General features: G+C 38.5%; 1 protein-coding gene across 3 annotated transcripts in view; it reads left to right on the top strand.

Moving 5' to 3' along the window:
• Positions 1-18643, top strand: part of R3HCC1L (R3H domain and coiled-coil containing 1 like) — a 109037-nt gene that overhangs the window by 44810 nt on the left and 45584 nt on the right. For 2 of the 3 annotated variants that reach the window (XM_027860395.1, XM_027860387.1), the window contains one exon: positions 11284-13118. In XM_027860395.1, coding sequence (XP_027716196.1) covers positions 11298-13118 — 1821 coding nt within the window. In that variant the 5' untranslated portion in view covers positions 11284-11297. Of the gene's footprint in view, positions 1-8131; positions 8331-11283; positions 13119-18643 lie in introns of all 3 variants that reach the window. The other variant, XM_027860380.1, reaches the window with a different exon arrangement.

Below are 18643 nucleotides of genomic sequence, written 5' to 3'. Positions count from 1 at the left end.
GGAAGCTCAGGGTATTCTCAACACCCCACATTTTGAGACTCTTCAGAATAAAAGTGTCCCCCAGTTGATACAGCTCCATTAGTAAAAATAGATCGGGGGCAATGCAGTGTGGTTACATGTGGAGTGGATAATATAATTGACAGCCAACAAGCTTCTTCTGTCTTCACTCAGGCAAAGCTCAGTAAGTCAAGGGGAGTTAGAAGCAGTGACTGCTTAAAGTAGGAATCTGTGGCCTCAGGTTTTAAGAAGAAAATTGATTCTGAGACTTACTGATACAACTTCATTAAGGCTACACTAATTACTCTCTGGCCTTCAGGGAGACAAATCTCAAAACTGAAAGTTTGTGATTAAAGGGTCAATGTAGCCAGCTCTGTTTCAGTAGGAACTTCAAGAGATTGGAGTTTTTGTTGAACTTTTGCAGAAGATCTCCCACCTTTTTCGTGTCAAATGTAGATCTCTGCTGGAAAGAATACTGTTGAAATCTGACCCATCCCTTTTCTCCTAGGAAATTATGGCTGTCCAGCAATAAGCATCTAAATATGTTACCCCAGAAATTTGAAGTTTCTCTTCTTCCTGGAGTGACTAAATGGAAATGAACAATGGTTTACTTCTACTATCACCATTCCTGGGCCACAGTTCAAAACATATTCAGGCTTTGGGTGGGAGTGTGGATAAGGAAAGTAGAAAGAGAGAGAAATAGAAATGATGTAGCATGACGTTTTCTTGACTGAACTTTCTTCTTTGGGTGATGAGAATAACAGAAAACAATTTCCTTCCTTCGGTTTTAATTGTTAATCCTTTGGAATACAAAAATATGCCTTTGAAATAAACCATAATTCGGAATAGTTTAGTAATTGCTCTTTCTGGGAAACTATTCTCTGTAGAAATTTATTCACCGTATTTGTTCACGTAACTTCACCCATTTCCCCTGTCATTTTACTCCCAAATAGAATGTGTAATGGTAAGATTTTTCAGTCTGTGCTGCTGTCGGTGGCAGCCTGATTGCTCAGGACTTACACCACTGGCAACTAAGTCAACCTCCTGAAAGGAACATTAAGTGCTGCCCTGGATCTGTACTTGAAAACCCTAGCTTTTTTGTTTTGTTTTGTTTTGTTTTGTTTGCTACCCCTGGCTATCCTGTAATTTTTTTTAAAGTTTTATTGGTGATTTTGTTTTTACATTATAGTCATTTCTAAATATATATCCCCCCTGAATACCTCCTTGAAGATAAAGAAAAATAATCAGCACAGTGATTATACTAGCCACGTATACAACATTCTACACTCAGTCTGTCTCTGCCCTATGTGCCTAAAGGAAGAATGTGCTTCCTCATCTCTTTTTTGGAGCCACGATGAGCAGTTAACAGTACTCAGCATTTGGCTTCATTTTAGTGGGGTTTTTTTAGTTTATATTATTGTCATCATTATGTTTAATGTTCTTGTGGTTCTGCTTACTTCACTTTGCATCAGTTTATACAAGTCCTCTCACGTCCTCTGAATTCTTCATGTTACTCATTTCTTATAATTTCCGTTATGTTCATATGCTACAATTTGTGCAGCTCTTCCTCAGTAGATGAACACCCATTTTGTTTTCAGGTTTTTTTGCTACCATAAAAATTATTGCTATAAATATTTTGGTATATATGAAGCCTTCCTGTCTGTCTTTGACCTCCTTGTAATATTTACATAGTTGTAGAATCTCTGGGTTGGAGAGTATAAACATTTTATGACTTTTCTTGCTCATTTCCAAATAGTTTTCCAGCTTGGTTGGATCAGTTCACATTCACAACTCTCCAAAAAATATTATTTTGTATGCCTGATTTTCTGTAGCCCTTCCTATATTGACTATTTATAACCTTTGTCATTTTTGGTAATTTGCTGGGTGTGAGGTGAAATAAGGGAGTTATTTAACTTGAATTTCACTTATCAGTGATTTAGAATGGTCTTGCATATAGTTGTTGACAATTTGTGATTTTTTTCTTTTGAAAAAAAGAAATGGTTCTTGGTTGCATATATTTGTGTTGATTTCTTATCTGTCTTGGATATCAAAATTTATCATGTATTTTTGATGCAGAATTCTTTTTTCCCCCAACTGACAGTTTTCCATAGCCTTTTTGATTTTACTCATGCAGAAGCCCTTTTATTTATGCAGCCATATTTGTCTTCTCTTTTATGATCATTTCTATCCCTTCTTTGATTACAAATTCTCTCCCTGTCCCTAATTGTGAAAAGTACTTCCTTCTATTCTCATCTATTTTTTTTTAATGTTGTAGTCTATTATGTTTAAATTACAATGTGGCACTATTCTTGTAGAAGTGAATTATTGGGACTAGCAGTGATTTAAAGAGGGAGGATCATTTGTAGGTGTTTTCTTCTCATTGTTTTGGGAAGGAAAATAAATGGTGAGACCAGTACTCAGTAACGCTTATGATACTGAATATGTGTCATGGAATGGAGATGGAAATAGATTGTCTACAGACATTTTTTTTTAAATGATCTTCTCTAAGGGTGGTGTAATATTAGAAGGCCAGGTTTTAGAGAAATAAGAAAAGTAGGTAAGGAAGCATGGTATGTTAATCTAAAGCTTAGTTTTCAATGTCAGGCATATAGGGAATAAAAAAAATTCAGAGATTCTCTGAAGGAATATGCAATATTAACCTCATTCTCTCTCTCACCTTTTTTTTTCGTTTTTTTTTTTTGTTTTAGGCAATTGCGGTTAAGTGACTTGCCCAAGGTCACACAGCTAGTATGTGTCAAGTGTTTGGTCTGAGGCCGAATTTGAGCTCAGGTCCTCCTGACTTCAGGGCCGGTACTGTGCCACCTAGCTGCCCCTTCTCTCTCACCTTCTTGAGAAGTGGCAGGCTTAGTGAAGAGATGTCAAGCAGCAGCTGCCCCAACCAAATTAAAATGTCATTAGGAAATATTTAACAAAAGAAATAAAAATACAATACAACATAGATAATGTTAATTTGTGGTTTTCTAAGTCAATATGGAGCCAGCAAGGTTTGTTTCTATTTGAGTTTGACACCAGTGGCTTAGTTAGTGGATAGAGAGCTGACCTCAGAGTCAGGAAGACCTGAGTTGAAAGTCCTACTACCCCTGACACATTCTGATTCTGGGACTTTGGTCACCTCTCAATATAAGTTAAACCGACCAGGTACCAAACTACATTGGTAGAGTTTCTTCGTTGGGAGTTCCCTATTCCAGTGTAATCACAGGTCTGAATAACTATATCCCTGGCCCTTAAATTCAGTCTGTTAATATGTTTATTTAGTCTTAGAAATATTCATAGCAAATTGTTTCCCACCTACTTAAAATTGCAAAACTTCTTTTAGTTGTCTTGTCTGTAAAATGGAGAGAGTTTAAAAAAAATTTGCGTGTCAGTTTTCTGCTGCTTATTAGAAATTATTAGCTCTCAGAAATGAATGAGTTGTGAGTATTTTTAAATATCTGGCCCTGATTCAGACCTTTGGTTTGACCAGAGTAAATGAACTTCCAATTCCCTAATCTATAGCTGTATTTGTGTGTTTGTACATATAGAGCAAATACCATATGGGCCAAAGAATGACTACTAATTGTAAATGGTTTGGGGAATGCCTGTTGTGGAGAATAGTTGATGAATGGAGGCAGAGAAGAAGCTTGACAACAAAGGATCTGGTAGGACATTCTAGGATATCTCATCTATCTTCTTCTTAGTGCCCTTGTCGTTCTAATATCAAAGACATCAAAGATCTAGGGCATCATATGGACTGGAGCAACCCTAGGAGATTTGAACCTAAGTATTTCTTGGTCAGAAGAACATTTTTACCTATCTAGGGTTTAGACTCACCATAGGCCAGGCTCATTGTGATACTTGACAAAACTAGTGAAACTTGAGAGAAGTCCCAAGCTTCAATGTCAGCCATTCTGACTTCTGGCAGTCCTCCAGGTCTACATTTTTATGCTTTTAATTTATAACCAGACCAACTTGCCTGCTGAAATAATCTACCTCATTCTTTCTTACCTCCTTATGCTTGCAAAATGAAGAAATTCTCAATGATCCCATTTAAACAGTCACAAAGGATTGTTGAAGGTCTTTTAAAAGTTCAGGGTACTAACTACTTGTCTTGTATACATCAGATTCTCTATGTAGATTAATTCATAATATCGAAACTTTGAGACTCTAGTCCCCAACTTTTCCATTTTCCCGGTCTTTTTTTTATTTATTATTATTTGAGTCTTCATTCCAAAAATGATCAAGATTTTTGCTATGTACAGTAGCACTTCATTTATTTGACAACCTCAGCTATTCACAATACAACCAAAAACTAGGACCGAAGGAAGGAGGGAAAAAGGGACTCTGAAGAGCCAAAAAATAGATGTCAAAAAGTCTGTCTTCATCTCTTCCTCCACTTGAGACATGCTGGCATAGCAGGTAGAGTCTTGGACCTGGAAGCAGAAAGACCTGGGTTCAGATTCTGCCTCTGACACTGACAGAGTGACCAGAAAAGCAAGTCACTTAATCTCTCTGAGCCTCAGTTTTCTCATCTATAAGATGTGGAAAATAATAACTAGTGTACCTCCCTCACAGATTGTTGTGAATGTCAAATGAAGACCAGGTATGTAAATCATTTTGCAAACCTAAAGTGTAATATAAATATCATTGGAATTATTTTTGTCCCCTAAAGCTCCTGAATTTAATCATGAAAAAAGTTCTATTCATGTTCTGTTTGCTGCTGAGGTCACCACCATCGTCCCAGTCACTTAGGCTCCTCTTCTTAGTGTTGGCCTCTGTTCCCCACTCTCACGTACTCCTGATATCATATCCAGTCTGTTGGCAGGCCTTGTCATTTTTACTTTCCCAACATCCCTCATCTGTGTTTCCTTCTCTTCACCCTCACAAGCCGATTCCCTGGGATAGGCCCTCCTCCCCTTGCCCCTGGACCACTGCAACAGCAGCTGGTGGGTGTCTTCTCAGTCCAGCCCATCCTCCACTCCAGTGCTGCCTTTGTCATTCCTTGTGACCCCACTGTGAGTTAGTCTAATTTTTCCTTAAAAGGTATTGATACCTTCTTTGAGAACTGGTTGGTACAGGGGCCAAAAGGCCCTGATTGCTGATGCCACTTCCTCCTCACCTGCATATAAAACAACCAGAAGGGGGCCACAGGAGCTGCATTTGTGGTTGGTGCATCACCATGAGTCGGTCTGGCCCAGCAGCTCCATACAGCTTGATCAAATGGATCCTTGTTGAATATTCTTCCACTATGGCTCAGAAAATCTTTTTTGTTAACTGGTGAATGACCTACATGGGTCTCATTTTGTTCCTATATCAAACTTAAACTACCTGAAGACTGCCCAGAACATCTCCCCCCTGCTCAGTAAATTCAGCTGGCTCTTTGTGATTCCCAAGATCAAATACACAATGTTCTGTTTGACATTGAAAGCTCTTTAGAACCGGACTGCTTCCTACCTTCCCAGTTTTCCTGCACTTGACTCCCCTCCACGAACTCTATAGTCTTGCTAGCCTGGCCGACTTGCTGTCCTTTGCATCCATTTGCAGACTCCATGCCTTTTCATAGGTTGCTCCCCATACCTGGAGTGTTCTCCCTTCTCACCTTCTTCTCCCAGCTTCCTTTGCTTTCTTTGAGAATCACATCAAATCCCACCTTCTGTAGGAGACCTTTCCCATCCCTCCTCCCCCAGTGCTTTCTGTCAGAGACTGCCTTCCATTTATACTGTTTGTATTTTATATATGCACAGTTCTTCATATACTATCTCTTCAATAAATGTGAACTCCTTGAGGGCAGGCACCCTGTGCTTGCCCCTCTTCACAACTGCATGCTTAGCATAGTGCCAGACACATTGTAAGCATTTAGTTAATGCTTGTTGATGGACTAATAGGGTTCCTCCGACCATAGCAGATTAGAATATGAGGGAATTGGAAGTGAGAATAGTGGTAATTTGGGGTTGTCTTTGACAGTCACAAACTTATCTCCTTCTCTGAGGCTATACAACAGTGACTTTCATAGCAGAAAAGATGTTCAAATTGATCCAGTTCCTCTGATGGAGTACAGCAGACTGTTCTCTAGAATGTGGTGATTTGAACAGGCATTTGACCCTCACCATTCAGTTCCCTGTTATGGACCTAGTTTATACAATCCTTTTAATTAATTAAGGTGTTCTGAATAACTTTCTAGAAGTGTCTGCACAACTCCAGTGTGTACATCTCATCCTCAAGTGTCTGTGCAGAGAAGGTCCAGGGCAGTCTCCTGCTTCCCCTAAAAACTTGAGTGTTACAAGTTACTGATTTTATGCTATTGGTCTAAAATATAATAATAAATTTTCCAGAACCTATTTTGAACAGACATAAGAGTAAGCAGACATAGAAATTATTCTGTTTTTTCGAGTATGAAGTATCTCATTGTATTAACTGGTGCAAGCACATTTATGGAAGGGTGAGTTAAGAAAACTACAGCAGAATCAGTTGTGGTTCATTAACAGATTCCATAGTTATTTAAATGTGAAGTCATATCTCTGCTGTCCAAGTAGAATCTTTCCTATTATTATGCTTCAGATGAGTGGCTCTGGTGTATTTGGATTAAGCCTGCTTTAAAGTGAGTCTCCTCTGCAAACGAAGGGCACTTTTTTAGTGTCTTATTTCTGCAAAAGTCTTTGAGATGTTGGGATAGAGAACCTTGATAATATAAAAAGAATATATAGTATTGTGTATTCTCCAGGGTTTGTTTGTTTGTTGTTTTTTTTCCCTCCCAGAGATACCTTTTTTTTTAAAAAAAAAATCTGACTAGGTTTCACATACTCTTCAGATTGCTTTTATGTTTTCCTTTCCCTTACATATACCATTATTTATACAATATATCAATATTTCTTAACCTTTTTAATATCTCCTACGCCTACTTTAAAAAAAAATCTTATACCCTACCAATTCTTGCTCCTTTTCTTTTAGTATCATATTTTAGTCCATATTCCTAAACTCCATCCTTTGGTTATTAGCACTAGTCCTTTTTTATTGTTGTTGTTTTTTCCCAATTCTTTAAAACATTTTTATTTAAAGCTGTGAGTTCCAACTTTTATCCTTCCTTCCCTTCCTCTACTTCCCCCTCTCTGAGATGGTAAGCAACCAGATATAGGTTATACATGTGCAATTATGTAAAACATTTCCATATTAGTCATTTTGTACAAGAAGACTCGAATGAAAGAAACAAAATGAAAGAAAGTGAAAAATAGCAAGATTCAGTCTATATTCAATCAATATCAGTTCTTTCTCTGGAGGTGGATAGTATACTTCATCATTAGTCCTTTAGGATTGTCTTGGATCATTGTATTGTTGAGAATAGCTAAGTTATTCATAGTTCATCGAACAATGTTGCTGTTACTGTATACAACATTCTCCTGATTCTGTTCGCTTCACTATGTATGCATCAGTTCATATAAGTCTTCCCAGGTTTTTCTGAAAGCATCCTGCTTACAGTTTTTTATGGCACAATAATATTCCATTGCAATCATATACCACAGTTTGTTTAGCCATTCCCCGATTGATGGGCATCCCTTTGATTTCCAATTCTTAGCCACCACAAAAAGAGCTGCTATAAATATTTTTGTACAAATAGGTCCTTTTCCTTTTTTTTTTTTTTAAGTCTTTGGGATATAGACCTAGCAGTGGTATTCCTAGATCAAAGGGTACGCATAGTTTTATAGCTCTTTGGACATTGTTCCAAGTTGCTCTCCAGAATGGTTGAATCAGTTCACAACTCCACCAACAGTGCATTAGTGTCCTAGTTTCTCTACATCCCCTCCAACTTCCAGCATTTTCCTTTATTGTCATATTAGCCAGTATGTTATATGTCACATATGTAATGTCATATTAGCCAATAGGTGGTACCTCAGAATTGTTTTCATTTGTATTTCTCTGATCAATGCACTAGTCCTTTTTAACAGCATCTTTTTGGCCCAAGGACACTAGTTGGAACCTTGGAGTATCCCTAATTCATTTATGTAAATCAGTGTTGTGACTGTGTTGTTCAAATTCCTATCTGTTCAAGAACTAGCAGTGTAAATTTGTTATTCATAATGATTATTTTAACTTAACGTTATTGTTTATAAATTAATGTTTAAGTCCCTTCCCTTTTCTGAAGACTCATAGAACATCCATCACTTCAAAGAAGATATCATAAGCTTCATAAACTCCTCTTCTGCCCTGTATAAATGATTTGGCCTTTAAACAGCAGTGACCAGTCAGTGTGAACAAGAGTGAGGAACTTACCATGGGTTCATTCAACAAGTATTTGGTGACTGCTTGCTGTGTGCAAGTGCAGGGGAAGACAAAAAATTGAGGTAAGACATGGTCCTTGCTAATTTCTCAGCATGCCCTGCCCATTAAAAAAAAAGAATTATCAGTAAAGATAAAGGGGAGAGTGTGGTATAGTGGAAAGAGTGCTGACCGTAGAGTCAGGAAGACCTGGATGTGAGTTCCACCCCAGGCACTTCCTAACCGTATGACTCTGGACAATTTAATTACTCTCACTGAGCCTCAATTTCCTCATCTGTAAAATAAGAGTGTTGGGGCTTGATGACCTTTGAGCTGCCTTTCCTATGAACTAAGATGGGAAACATTTAGCTGGAAGAAAGTAGTTCATGGGAAAAATACCTGGGGGTTCTAGTTTATTGAAAGCTCAGTGAGGTAGTGGCATGTGTGATAGGCTGTTCAAAAATCTCATTCCATTTTAGGCTGCATTAATAGAATACAACATGCAGTAGGAGAAAGGTGAAAGGCTCATTGTACTTTGCTCCAGTCAAACCACATTTGGAGTCTTTTGCCCTTTGATTGGTACCACATTTTAGAAAGGATGTAGGCAAGCTAGAGCATGTGCAGAGGAGGGAAGCCACAGTGATGAGGGGACTGGAAAACATCGTGAAAACACTGGCATCATTTACTCTGGAGAAGAAAAGACTTGTGCGAGTGAGGATAGGTGAGACTATAAAGACTATCATTTTGACGATTATTTTGAGGGGAAGAATGAAGACCACTAGGTAGAAGTTACAGGAATGTAGATTTCAGTTTATTATGAAAGACCATTTTCCTACCTAAGTAGAATACCTTGTGAGGTAGTAACTTCCTTGTATCTGAAAGTGTTCAAGCAGAGGCTGAATGACTGCTTGTCACTTATGTTGTAGAAAAGGTTCATATGCATTTAAGAGTAGGACTAGGTGATTTTTAAAGTCTCTTCCAATTCTTAAGATTATTGTTACACCTGCTTTTCTGGTGGTAGAATGACATTTGTCCATCCTGGCCTGTGCTAAAAAACTGCAAAGGTTGATTGAGATAACTGGGGAATAGGTTCTGTGAGGAATCCAATCCTGAACTTGGCCAGCAGAAGGAAAATATTTAAGAAAGATTTTAAGCTTGTGATCTTGGAAGAAGCAGATGCTGTGACCTAAATTTGCCCTGAAGCAAGTTGAGATTCAGAAATTTACCATGAACACCAGTTCTACCTAATGTGCCCTCCATTGCTAATGAGGCAATAGAAACACAAGGAGGTTAAATTACCTTCCCAAAATCACCCTATTAATTTTGGAATTTCTGAGATTATGATTCCTAAGCTATTGCTGTCTCCTGTAGACCAGTCAGTTCCTCAGGTTTACCGTTGTCAGATGTATCATTGTTGTAACACTATTAATTATGAAAAAGGACTAGTGAAAAAAGGTTTGAGCTAATCAAGAGAGTGTGTATGTATATGCGTTTAGCTTATCTGTAAGACTGCTGTAGACTTATAGATAAGAATCAAGTACAGGATTAACATCTTGTGTTTAAGCATTATTTTTCCACTGGGAACCTATTATTAGAAAAAGGAAATGATTCTTCTACCTATTTTGGGGTACTCCAGGAAGAAGTTGCTTTTATGTCCCCTGAAGGTAATTTAAATAAGCATGGTTTATCATATGATTTATTTAACACATTTATCTAGGGTGAAACAGTATTTTTTAAAACTATTTACATAGCAAGTTAACTGACCACCACCTTTCAGCCCCCACAAATATTCTTTATAGGACTTTTATATCTCTTGTATTGCTAAAAAGAAAAGAAATGGTAATGGTGGTGGTAAACTACTAGGTGATATTTGCCTGAGAACCTACCATAAGGGGTCTATGGTGATTAACAGGGCTAATTATTCCATTGTGTTTTATTATATTCTTCAGCATGTTACCAAACTACTGTGGGTAAACTATTGTCGGCAGCATGATATAATGGATAGAGTGCTGGACTTGGAGTGAGGAAAACCTGGATTCAAATTCTCAACCTTTTTGACCTCTAGAATTTGACATCTCTTGACCACCATCCTCTTCTGGACACTATCTCCTTTCTGGTTTTGACGACCATGCTCCTTTTTGGTTCTCCTCCTACCTATCTTACGGCTCCTTTTCAAATTCCTTTGCTATATCGTCATTTCAGGTTGTGCCCGCTAAGCATGGATATCCCCAAGGCTTTGTCCTGGGTTCTCTTCTCTTTCAGTACTAATCTCACCTGCTGTTATCATCAGCTCCCATGGGTTCAGTTATCACCTCTGTGTAGATGATTCTCAGCTATATATATCTTGCCCTGTTCTCTCTTCTGAGCTACAGTTCTGTATCACCAACTACCTAATGCATACCTCATACTGGAAGTCTCACAGTACTCTCAAGAAGTCTAAGTCTATGATCCTGTACCATATTTTAGGAAGTTTTCCTTGATTAGCCTCTTCTATTTTCCAACCCATGAATGTAATTAATAACTCAATTCTTTAATTCAGTTCATTCATATTGATCTTTTTTATCTTGTCCTTTTACAAAGGCAAGTCTTGGATCTGTTTGGTAATATATAACCCCTAAACACTTAGAGCATAAGTTCATTCCTTGGTGACTCCTACTCTTCTCCCAATATGGATCTGTTATAGCCACAAGTAAGGTAAATTGTTGAAAAGTTGAGAGAACCATGGAAGAAAAAGTGTTCTTAATGTTGTGAACAGGAAGTATAAAATAGAACAAAGGAATTTTGAAGAAAGAAGGAAATCAGACGTGTAATTCTTGGGCTTATGGATTATTTTGGAATATGTTTTTCTTGGTTGTATGACTAATTCTTTTCCGGGGTGATTTGCCCCCCACCCCCAACACTGGCAATTTGCATTTCTGTAAGTAAGTTATTGACCTTAAGTTAGTAAGCTGCTGGAGTGGGGGAAAAAAAACCACGTAACTTTGCTATATATCTAGTAATGAATTAATGTGAACTAAGTAATTCTTTTTCTCCATGCAGATTGAGGTGGCATCATGCAACCTGATATTGAGAGATGCAGACCTCGGGCCAGAAAGCCAGATATGGCCCTTTATGTACCCAAAGCTCGCAGAGGCTCAGTGCTTCCTATATCAAGTCATCAGGAAATGAGCTATAGTCATCTGAATGCTGTAGTGAAGCAAGGGCAAGAAGAAAGTCATCTGCCCTCAAAGAATGATGTCTTCAGAGTCAGTTCTGAACTTCAAAGACCTATTAGTAATCCTAGCAGACAAGAGCACAAGGCCAGGGATGGAAAGAGACCTAATTCAAAATCAAAAAAAGGCACATACTTGAAAGAAAGAAACAGGGGAAAATTCCATACTCAAAAGGGAACTCCTGAGTCCAAAGAAACATTCAACAAAAATCAGCAAAAGATCCCAAATCCTCGTAGTTTTTCCAAAGTACCTTCACAAATACATTTTAAACCAAAGAAAGAAGAGAAATTTATGGATTCCAAAACCAGCAATATGACAGTACCACAAGGACTACTTATATCACAATCTAGTACAGAAACCTGTGAGACTCAAGCTTCCAGTAAACCATTCCAAAGTGTGAAATTATGTGATTTCAGAAAGGAAGAACTAAGTGGGATAAATTATGCAGAAGGAGACTTGAAAAACTGTGTTAGTACTGTTTGTAAGGTAGTAGAGACGGGAGCTAATTCTGAGTTTTTAGATGAGCCAGTAGGTTGCAGTTCTCTTTTGAATCCTGACAATGTGCTGGCACCCGCACGGCTAACCTCAGGTTCTGAAATTGTGCAAGAAGTTATCCATACAATAGCTGGCATGCCAAAGTCCAACACTGCAAACATAAAGAACATTGCTATTCAGGGGAGTCCAGAGAGTGTCGTTGAGCAAGCATGCCTAGACAACGAACCTAAGAATGTCAATGACCTAACTGATCCAGTGTTCCTCAGCAGTACAGCTGGCATCTTAGATCAAACAAGTGTGGATAGCATATCTGGGGTTGGGAATCCTGCCTCTGAACACGTGCACATAGTCAGTATATTAGAGAACGCCAATGACGTTGTGGATCTAGCTTGCATGAGTAGAGAGTCTGAGAAGAATGGTGACCCTGCTGATGAGTCGCATGTGTGCTATGAACCTGATAGTTTCAGTGACTTTGCTGATGAGACATCTACGGGTAGTGAGCTGGAGGATGACAATGATATCACTCAGCAGGCATGTATGAGCATTACAGATGGTATATCTGATGAGACATGTGTGGGCAGCACATCGACAATTGTGGGTGGAATCACTGAACAGGCTTGTAGCAGCATAAACAGTTTGCTAGACTGTATGGGAGTAAGTACTTACATAACCCCTCTTCTAGTAGCTAACAGCTTAGAGTGTGGGAATGAAAACTCAAGCAACTTGACAGTTTGTCCGGACGGTTACACTGAAGATATTTCATCCAGTTATCAAGAGTCAATGGGAGGACTAACAAAGGCCTTGTCAGATTGTACCTCTTTAATTCCTATAAAGAAGGAAGCATCCAGCAATCATGGTTCCTGTTTAGACTCTGAACTCTGCATGTTAAGTAGGACAGAATTGCTTTCTAACAAGGCCTTGAGCAGCGATCTGGATTGTGCAGATGACATCACAGAGTCTTTGAATAATCTAAGAACTGGTGAAGAGTTCAAAACAGGTGAGGAAATTGACTCTGGGAAAGTAGAATATACTGTATCTTCAGACAGACAACTGGAACTGAAAGCTCCTCATCCTTCCTCCAGTGACGAAAGTGCTCCTACAGAAGAGAGCTGGGATTCTTTGTTTAATGATGATGGAGATTGCCTGGATCCACAACTTCTAGAAGAGGTATGTTTAGATGAAATAGGATGAATCTGGGAATGTCGGTGAGTCTGAGACTACTCAGGCAAAGTGTAGTGTACATCCATGCTAACACATAGTGATACTTAATAGACTTAAAATGACAAAGGTTCAAAAAATCTGTCTGCTAGGTCTTTTGAATGAAACCTGTAGAATATAGCTTTGATTCAGTTGGTCATTGCCTCAGGGACTTGATGGAGAATGTTAAAGAATCAGGCATTCAGGGGTGGACAGTGGCTGCCTATTTGGGAGAGACAAAGGAACTTTATTGTAGAGAACTCTATAGGGACAAAATTAATATCAGGTTGTCCCTGTTTAGGATGATGAGTTTTCAGTGGGCATATTCCCATCCAGCACATCTCCATCTGTTGTTTTAATTGGTTCCACAGAAACATGACACTAGGTGAAACAACATGGAGTTATAGAATTTAGAATTGTAAAGGACCTTAGAGATTCTCTAGTCCTGGATCTTCATTATACCAATGAAGAAATTGAGGCCCTGAGAAATTGACTTTTCCAGGATTAAAAAGGTATTAAGCGGTAGAGTGTGGATTTGAAGCCAGGTCCTATGATTCTAAATCCAGGACCCTTTTGGATAGTTAGCCTCATGGGAAATATGTTATAAATGGGAAATACTTTGAAGCAGTAAGAATTCAGACTATGAAAGTTTAAAATAAGTATTTATAGAGACCTCAGGGTATATAATCTATATCCTGGTAATAAATGTTAAATAAAACAATGCAATTAGCATAATTAAAATTTTTAAAAAAACTTGAAGAAATTCATAAGGATGATCCTTCCGGTGTGATAACAGTAAACAGATTGATTTTTGGGAAATTAATGCCATTGAGCCTGAAGTGCTAGTTTGTATCATTGCTGACTATACAATTTTTATCCTGGGTGATCAACTGAAGTGTATTATACCCATCGCTAATGTAGCATTGCGTATCCTTGCTATAATAATGTTCCTGCAAAGTAATATTGATTGGGTAATGCTATGAGGGGTATCCCTCTATTGATCCCTCTCCCCCCACAACAAATGTATTATATTGTGTTAGGCACTGTGAGTTGAGTTTATATTTATAAAACATAAAGAAGACACTTCAACTATCCTCTAAGAGTTTACTCTCTAAATTAAGGGAGATATACTACAAAAAAATCATAGGATTAATGCTTGTACATTGTATATATAACATACAACTGAATAATGAAGTACCACTGTGTTGGGTGCTTAGTGTAAGTTATCACCTTTTACAGCTGGTTAGGAAATATTTCATGTAGACTTCATGTAGGGTAGCATTTTAAACTTAACTTAGAAGAATGTAGAGGGAAATTAGGTGACTAGGAAAAGGTTGTTCAGGAGAGAACTAGCTTCAGAGGAAGCTTTAAATTTTAAAAGAACTCCTTGCCTTGGGTGGAGATCAAACATGTATAACGTGGCAATAAAGTCATTTGGTTTGCTTCTCAGCTAACATATCAATTCAGTTCAAGTCAAAAACATTTACTAAATGCCTGTTATGTGCAGAGAACTGTGCTAAATACTGAGGGAGATAATGGTTTAGATAAGACATAGTGTCTGGCCTAGTAGGGGGATAAGTATTGCACACTACAAATAACTAATAAAAAAAAAAGGGTAAGTCATGAGTAAATGATCAAAATACAGTGTGAGGTCCAAAGGGGAAAAAGACCTCACTGGCTGCAGTTTGGGAAAGAATCTAGGAAAGCTTCCCATAGTATATAGCATTTGGATTGGACTTTATAGTGTGGGTAGTAATCCAGCAGGTAAAGGCAAGGGGACAAGGTAAAGTATTCCAGGGATGACAACAGTGTACCTTAATAAAGGGATGGACGACAGCAGAATAGTCTAGTGTTACTGGATCATAGCATACATTGTAGAGCATATTGGAAAGAGGTTGGCAAGATAGCATAAAGCTAGCTTTTGGAGAATCTTAAATGCAAGGCTAAGGAGTTTGGATTCTATTTGGTAGGCGGTAGGAAACAACCACTGAAGAGTTTTTGGTCAGACTCCACCTGACCAGGTTTACAGAAGGAAGATTAGTTTGGCAGCAGTGTGAATAGTGATTGGCATGGAGACAGTGGGTAGGAAGACTTATTAAGACTAGTGTAGTTGTACATGTGAGTGAGAATGAGGCCTATGCTAGGATTATGACAGTGGAAATGGAAAAGACAGATGGAGCCCCCCACCACAGCGACTCCCTTCCCCTCCCTCCTCGCTCCCCGGCCACCTCAGCTAATTGTATAATGTTGTGTTAGACACTAACTGGTGATGGTAATATAGACTGTTATATAGAATATATACTCTAAGAGTTGGCTCTCTAGATTAATAATATGACATAAAAATCAAAGGATAAATGCTTGTGCATTGTATATATAATATTTAACTGAATTATGAAATGCCACTCTGTTGGGTGCTTACTGTAAGGTAGCGCCTCTTATAGCTGGTTAGGAAATGCTTCATGTAGGAGATAGCATTTTAAACTTAACTTAGAATGAAAATAAAGAGAGATTATGGAAGTCAAATTAGCAGAAACTAACTGGATATGAGAACCTGGGGAACCATATGAATTGTACCACTGATAAAAGTCAAGTCAGAAAAATGAGCAGGTTTTAAGAGGAAGGTAATAAGTTCAGTTTGGGGTGTGTAAAATTTAAGGTGCTGTTGGAACTTCGAAGTAGAGAGGAAGAACTCTTTTTTTTTAAAATTAATTTATTTTTAGTTTTCAGCAATCACGTCCATGAGCTTTTGAGTTTTATATTTTTCTCCCCCTCCCTTCCCCCTCCCTCCCCAAGACGGCACGCAATCTGATATAGGCTCTACATACACATTCCTCTTAAACATATTTTCACATTAGTCATGTTGTAAGGAAGAATTAGAACCAATAGGAGGAACCACCAGAAAGAGGAAACAAAACAAAACAGGAAGAAAAGAGATCAAATAGTATGCCTCGATCTGCATTCAGACTCCATAATTCTTTCTCTGGATGAGGATAGCATTTTCCATCATGTGACTTTTGGAGATGTCTTAGATCCTTGCATTGCTGAGAAGAGCTAAGTCTATCAAAGTTAGTCATCTCACAACATGGCTATTACTGTGTACAACGTTCCCCTGGTTCTGCTCGTTTCACTCAGCATCAGTCCATACAAGTCTTTCCAGGTTGTTCTGAAGTCCACTTGCTCATCGTTTCTTATAGCACAATAGTATTCCATTACATTCATATACCACAGCTCGTTTAGCCATTCCCCAATTGATGGGCATCCTCTCAATTTCTAATTCTTTGCCACCACAGAAAGAGCTGCTATAAATATTTTTGTACAGGTGGGTCCTTTTCCCATTTTTATGATTTCTTTGGGATATAGACCTAGTAGTGCTGTTGCTGGGTCAAAGGGTATGCACATTTTTATAGCCCTTTGGGCATAGTTCCAAATTGCTCTCCAAAATGGTTGTATCATTTCACAACTCCACCAACAATGCATTAGTGTTCCAATTTTCCCACATCTTCTCTAACATTTATCATTTTCCTGTTTTGTCATGTTGGCCAATCTGATAGGTGTGATAGGGTACCTCAGAGTTGTTTTGATTTGCATTTCTCTAATCAATAGTGATTTAGAGCATTTTTTTATGTAACTATAGATAGCTTTAATTTCTTTATCTGAACACTGCCTGTTCATATCCTTTGACCATTTATCAATTGGGGAATAACTTGTGTTCTTATAAATTTGACTTAGTTCTCTATATATTTTAGAAATGAAGCCCTTATCAGAGAGGAGCTCTCCTTTTAACAGCTGGAGAGGTACATTTGGCACCCAGGAAGAAGTCGGTGATAGAGATTTGGGAGTCTTCTATATATACATGATAGTTGAAGCCATGGGGTTGCCAAGAGAGACAATATAGAGAAAAAAGGTCAAGGACAAAACATGAAGCAACCCTTAGCTGGAAGAGGAAGTGCTGGAACAGACAGAGAAGGAGCAGTTAAACAGGTGGAAGGAGAACCAATAGTGCCCAGTGCTTGGAAGGCGCAGAAAGAGGGTTGAACAGCAGTGATGCTGTAGAAAGGTCACTGACGATGAGAACTGAAATATTTGTACATCCAAATGAGTATTGTTCCCTTCAAGGTAACTATCATAGGAAACTATACAATTATTCTAATGGTGCTGTCATTGTTGAAAACATTTTTGGAACTCCTCTTTTAGAAAAGGTCAGAACCTTTTGCATTGCCTCAGTTACAGGAAATCTTCATCCCTTGAGTGTGGATTTGACTTTTACTAACAGCTAAATGACATTCTGTGCCAATTGTGAATAAGGAACATGATCAAGCTGGGTTACATTGCTTTTGTTTTGTTTTACTTTTCTTTAAACTGTAATTATGAAATAATGATATGGATTTTATGTCTGTGCATGTGACTCAGAAGTTGATTCTAAAGGTCAATAACTTGTCAATCAATCCCTATGAGTCTGGAGTCTCAGACCCATAATGGCCTGACGTCATGTAAGATGTGGAAACAGGTGCCAAGTGACAGCCTTGTCACCCACTGTCCAATCCCAGGTCATAGAGCCAAGGTGGATTGTGGAAGGGACCTGCAGTCAGGGGTGGATATTCCAATGTAAGAGGCAGTCATAGGCCCTAGTTTGTGTGCTGATAAAGGGAGAAGTTGAGAAGCAAACAGCAGCTCTGTGACTCAGACCCCAGGAGCAGAATGAGATCTCAGTTCTAGCCTCTTGCCTCTAGCCCAGTCTGAAGCCTGTGGAGGAATAACCAGGACAGGAATCCTAGACTGAAGGGGAGCATACAGAACGGTCACTGAACCAGCTAGCTTATAATGATTGAATCCAGCCACAGTTTGCTGTTGCTCTGACCCAAACTCAGGTAAGGAGCTTGTGGAGCTCAGGTCAGGGTGGGCAGTGATCAGACTATGCCTTGGATCAGACCACTTTGGGTACACTAAAAGCTGTTTTTTGAAAGCCTGAAATAACAACAGTCATCCCCAAAAAAGGAGCAAGACCAAATTAGACCTTCCCTCGAGAAGTCTTCAAAGCCTACTCTAACACCAAGTCCAGAGTCAGGAAGTGGGCTGGAACATTGAGCAAACGAAAAAAGGAATCCATCATCAAAAGCTGTTAGATTGACAGTGATGCTCAAGACACAGATCCAGAAAAAGACACTTCTACATCTACAGGCAAAACCTTAAAGAAGAACACAGTTGAATGTATACCCCAATTCAGCTAGAATTCCTAGGAGAAATAAGCAGTGATTTAAAAATATTTTTGTCAATGAGAGTGCTAGATGAAAAAATTCGAAAAGAAATGAGAGCTGTGAAGGAAGACTTGATCTTGAGAGATTGTAATTTTGGTCCTCATAGTGAGATCAACATTATCCGTATCCTTTTGGTATTGATGATAAAGGAGACTCATACTTTTTTTTAAAAGGTCTCAATTCTAGGCTTGTCAGCAGAAAATTGCCTAGTGGTATACTTAGTTTCTGTAGCTATTTTAC

This window comes from Vombatus ursinus, unplaced genomic scaffold, assembly GCF_900497805.2.
Source record: "Vombatus ursinus unplaced genomic scaffold, bare-nosed wombat genome assembly UNPS02000749.1, whole genome shotgun sequence".
Lineage (NCBI taxonomy): Eukaryota > Metazoa > Chordata > Mammalia > Diprotodontia > Vombatidae > Vombatus > Vombatus ursinus.
Note: the sequence above shows the minus strand (reverse complement) of the source record. Positions and strands in the feature narration are given on the sequence as shown.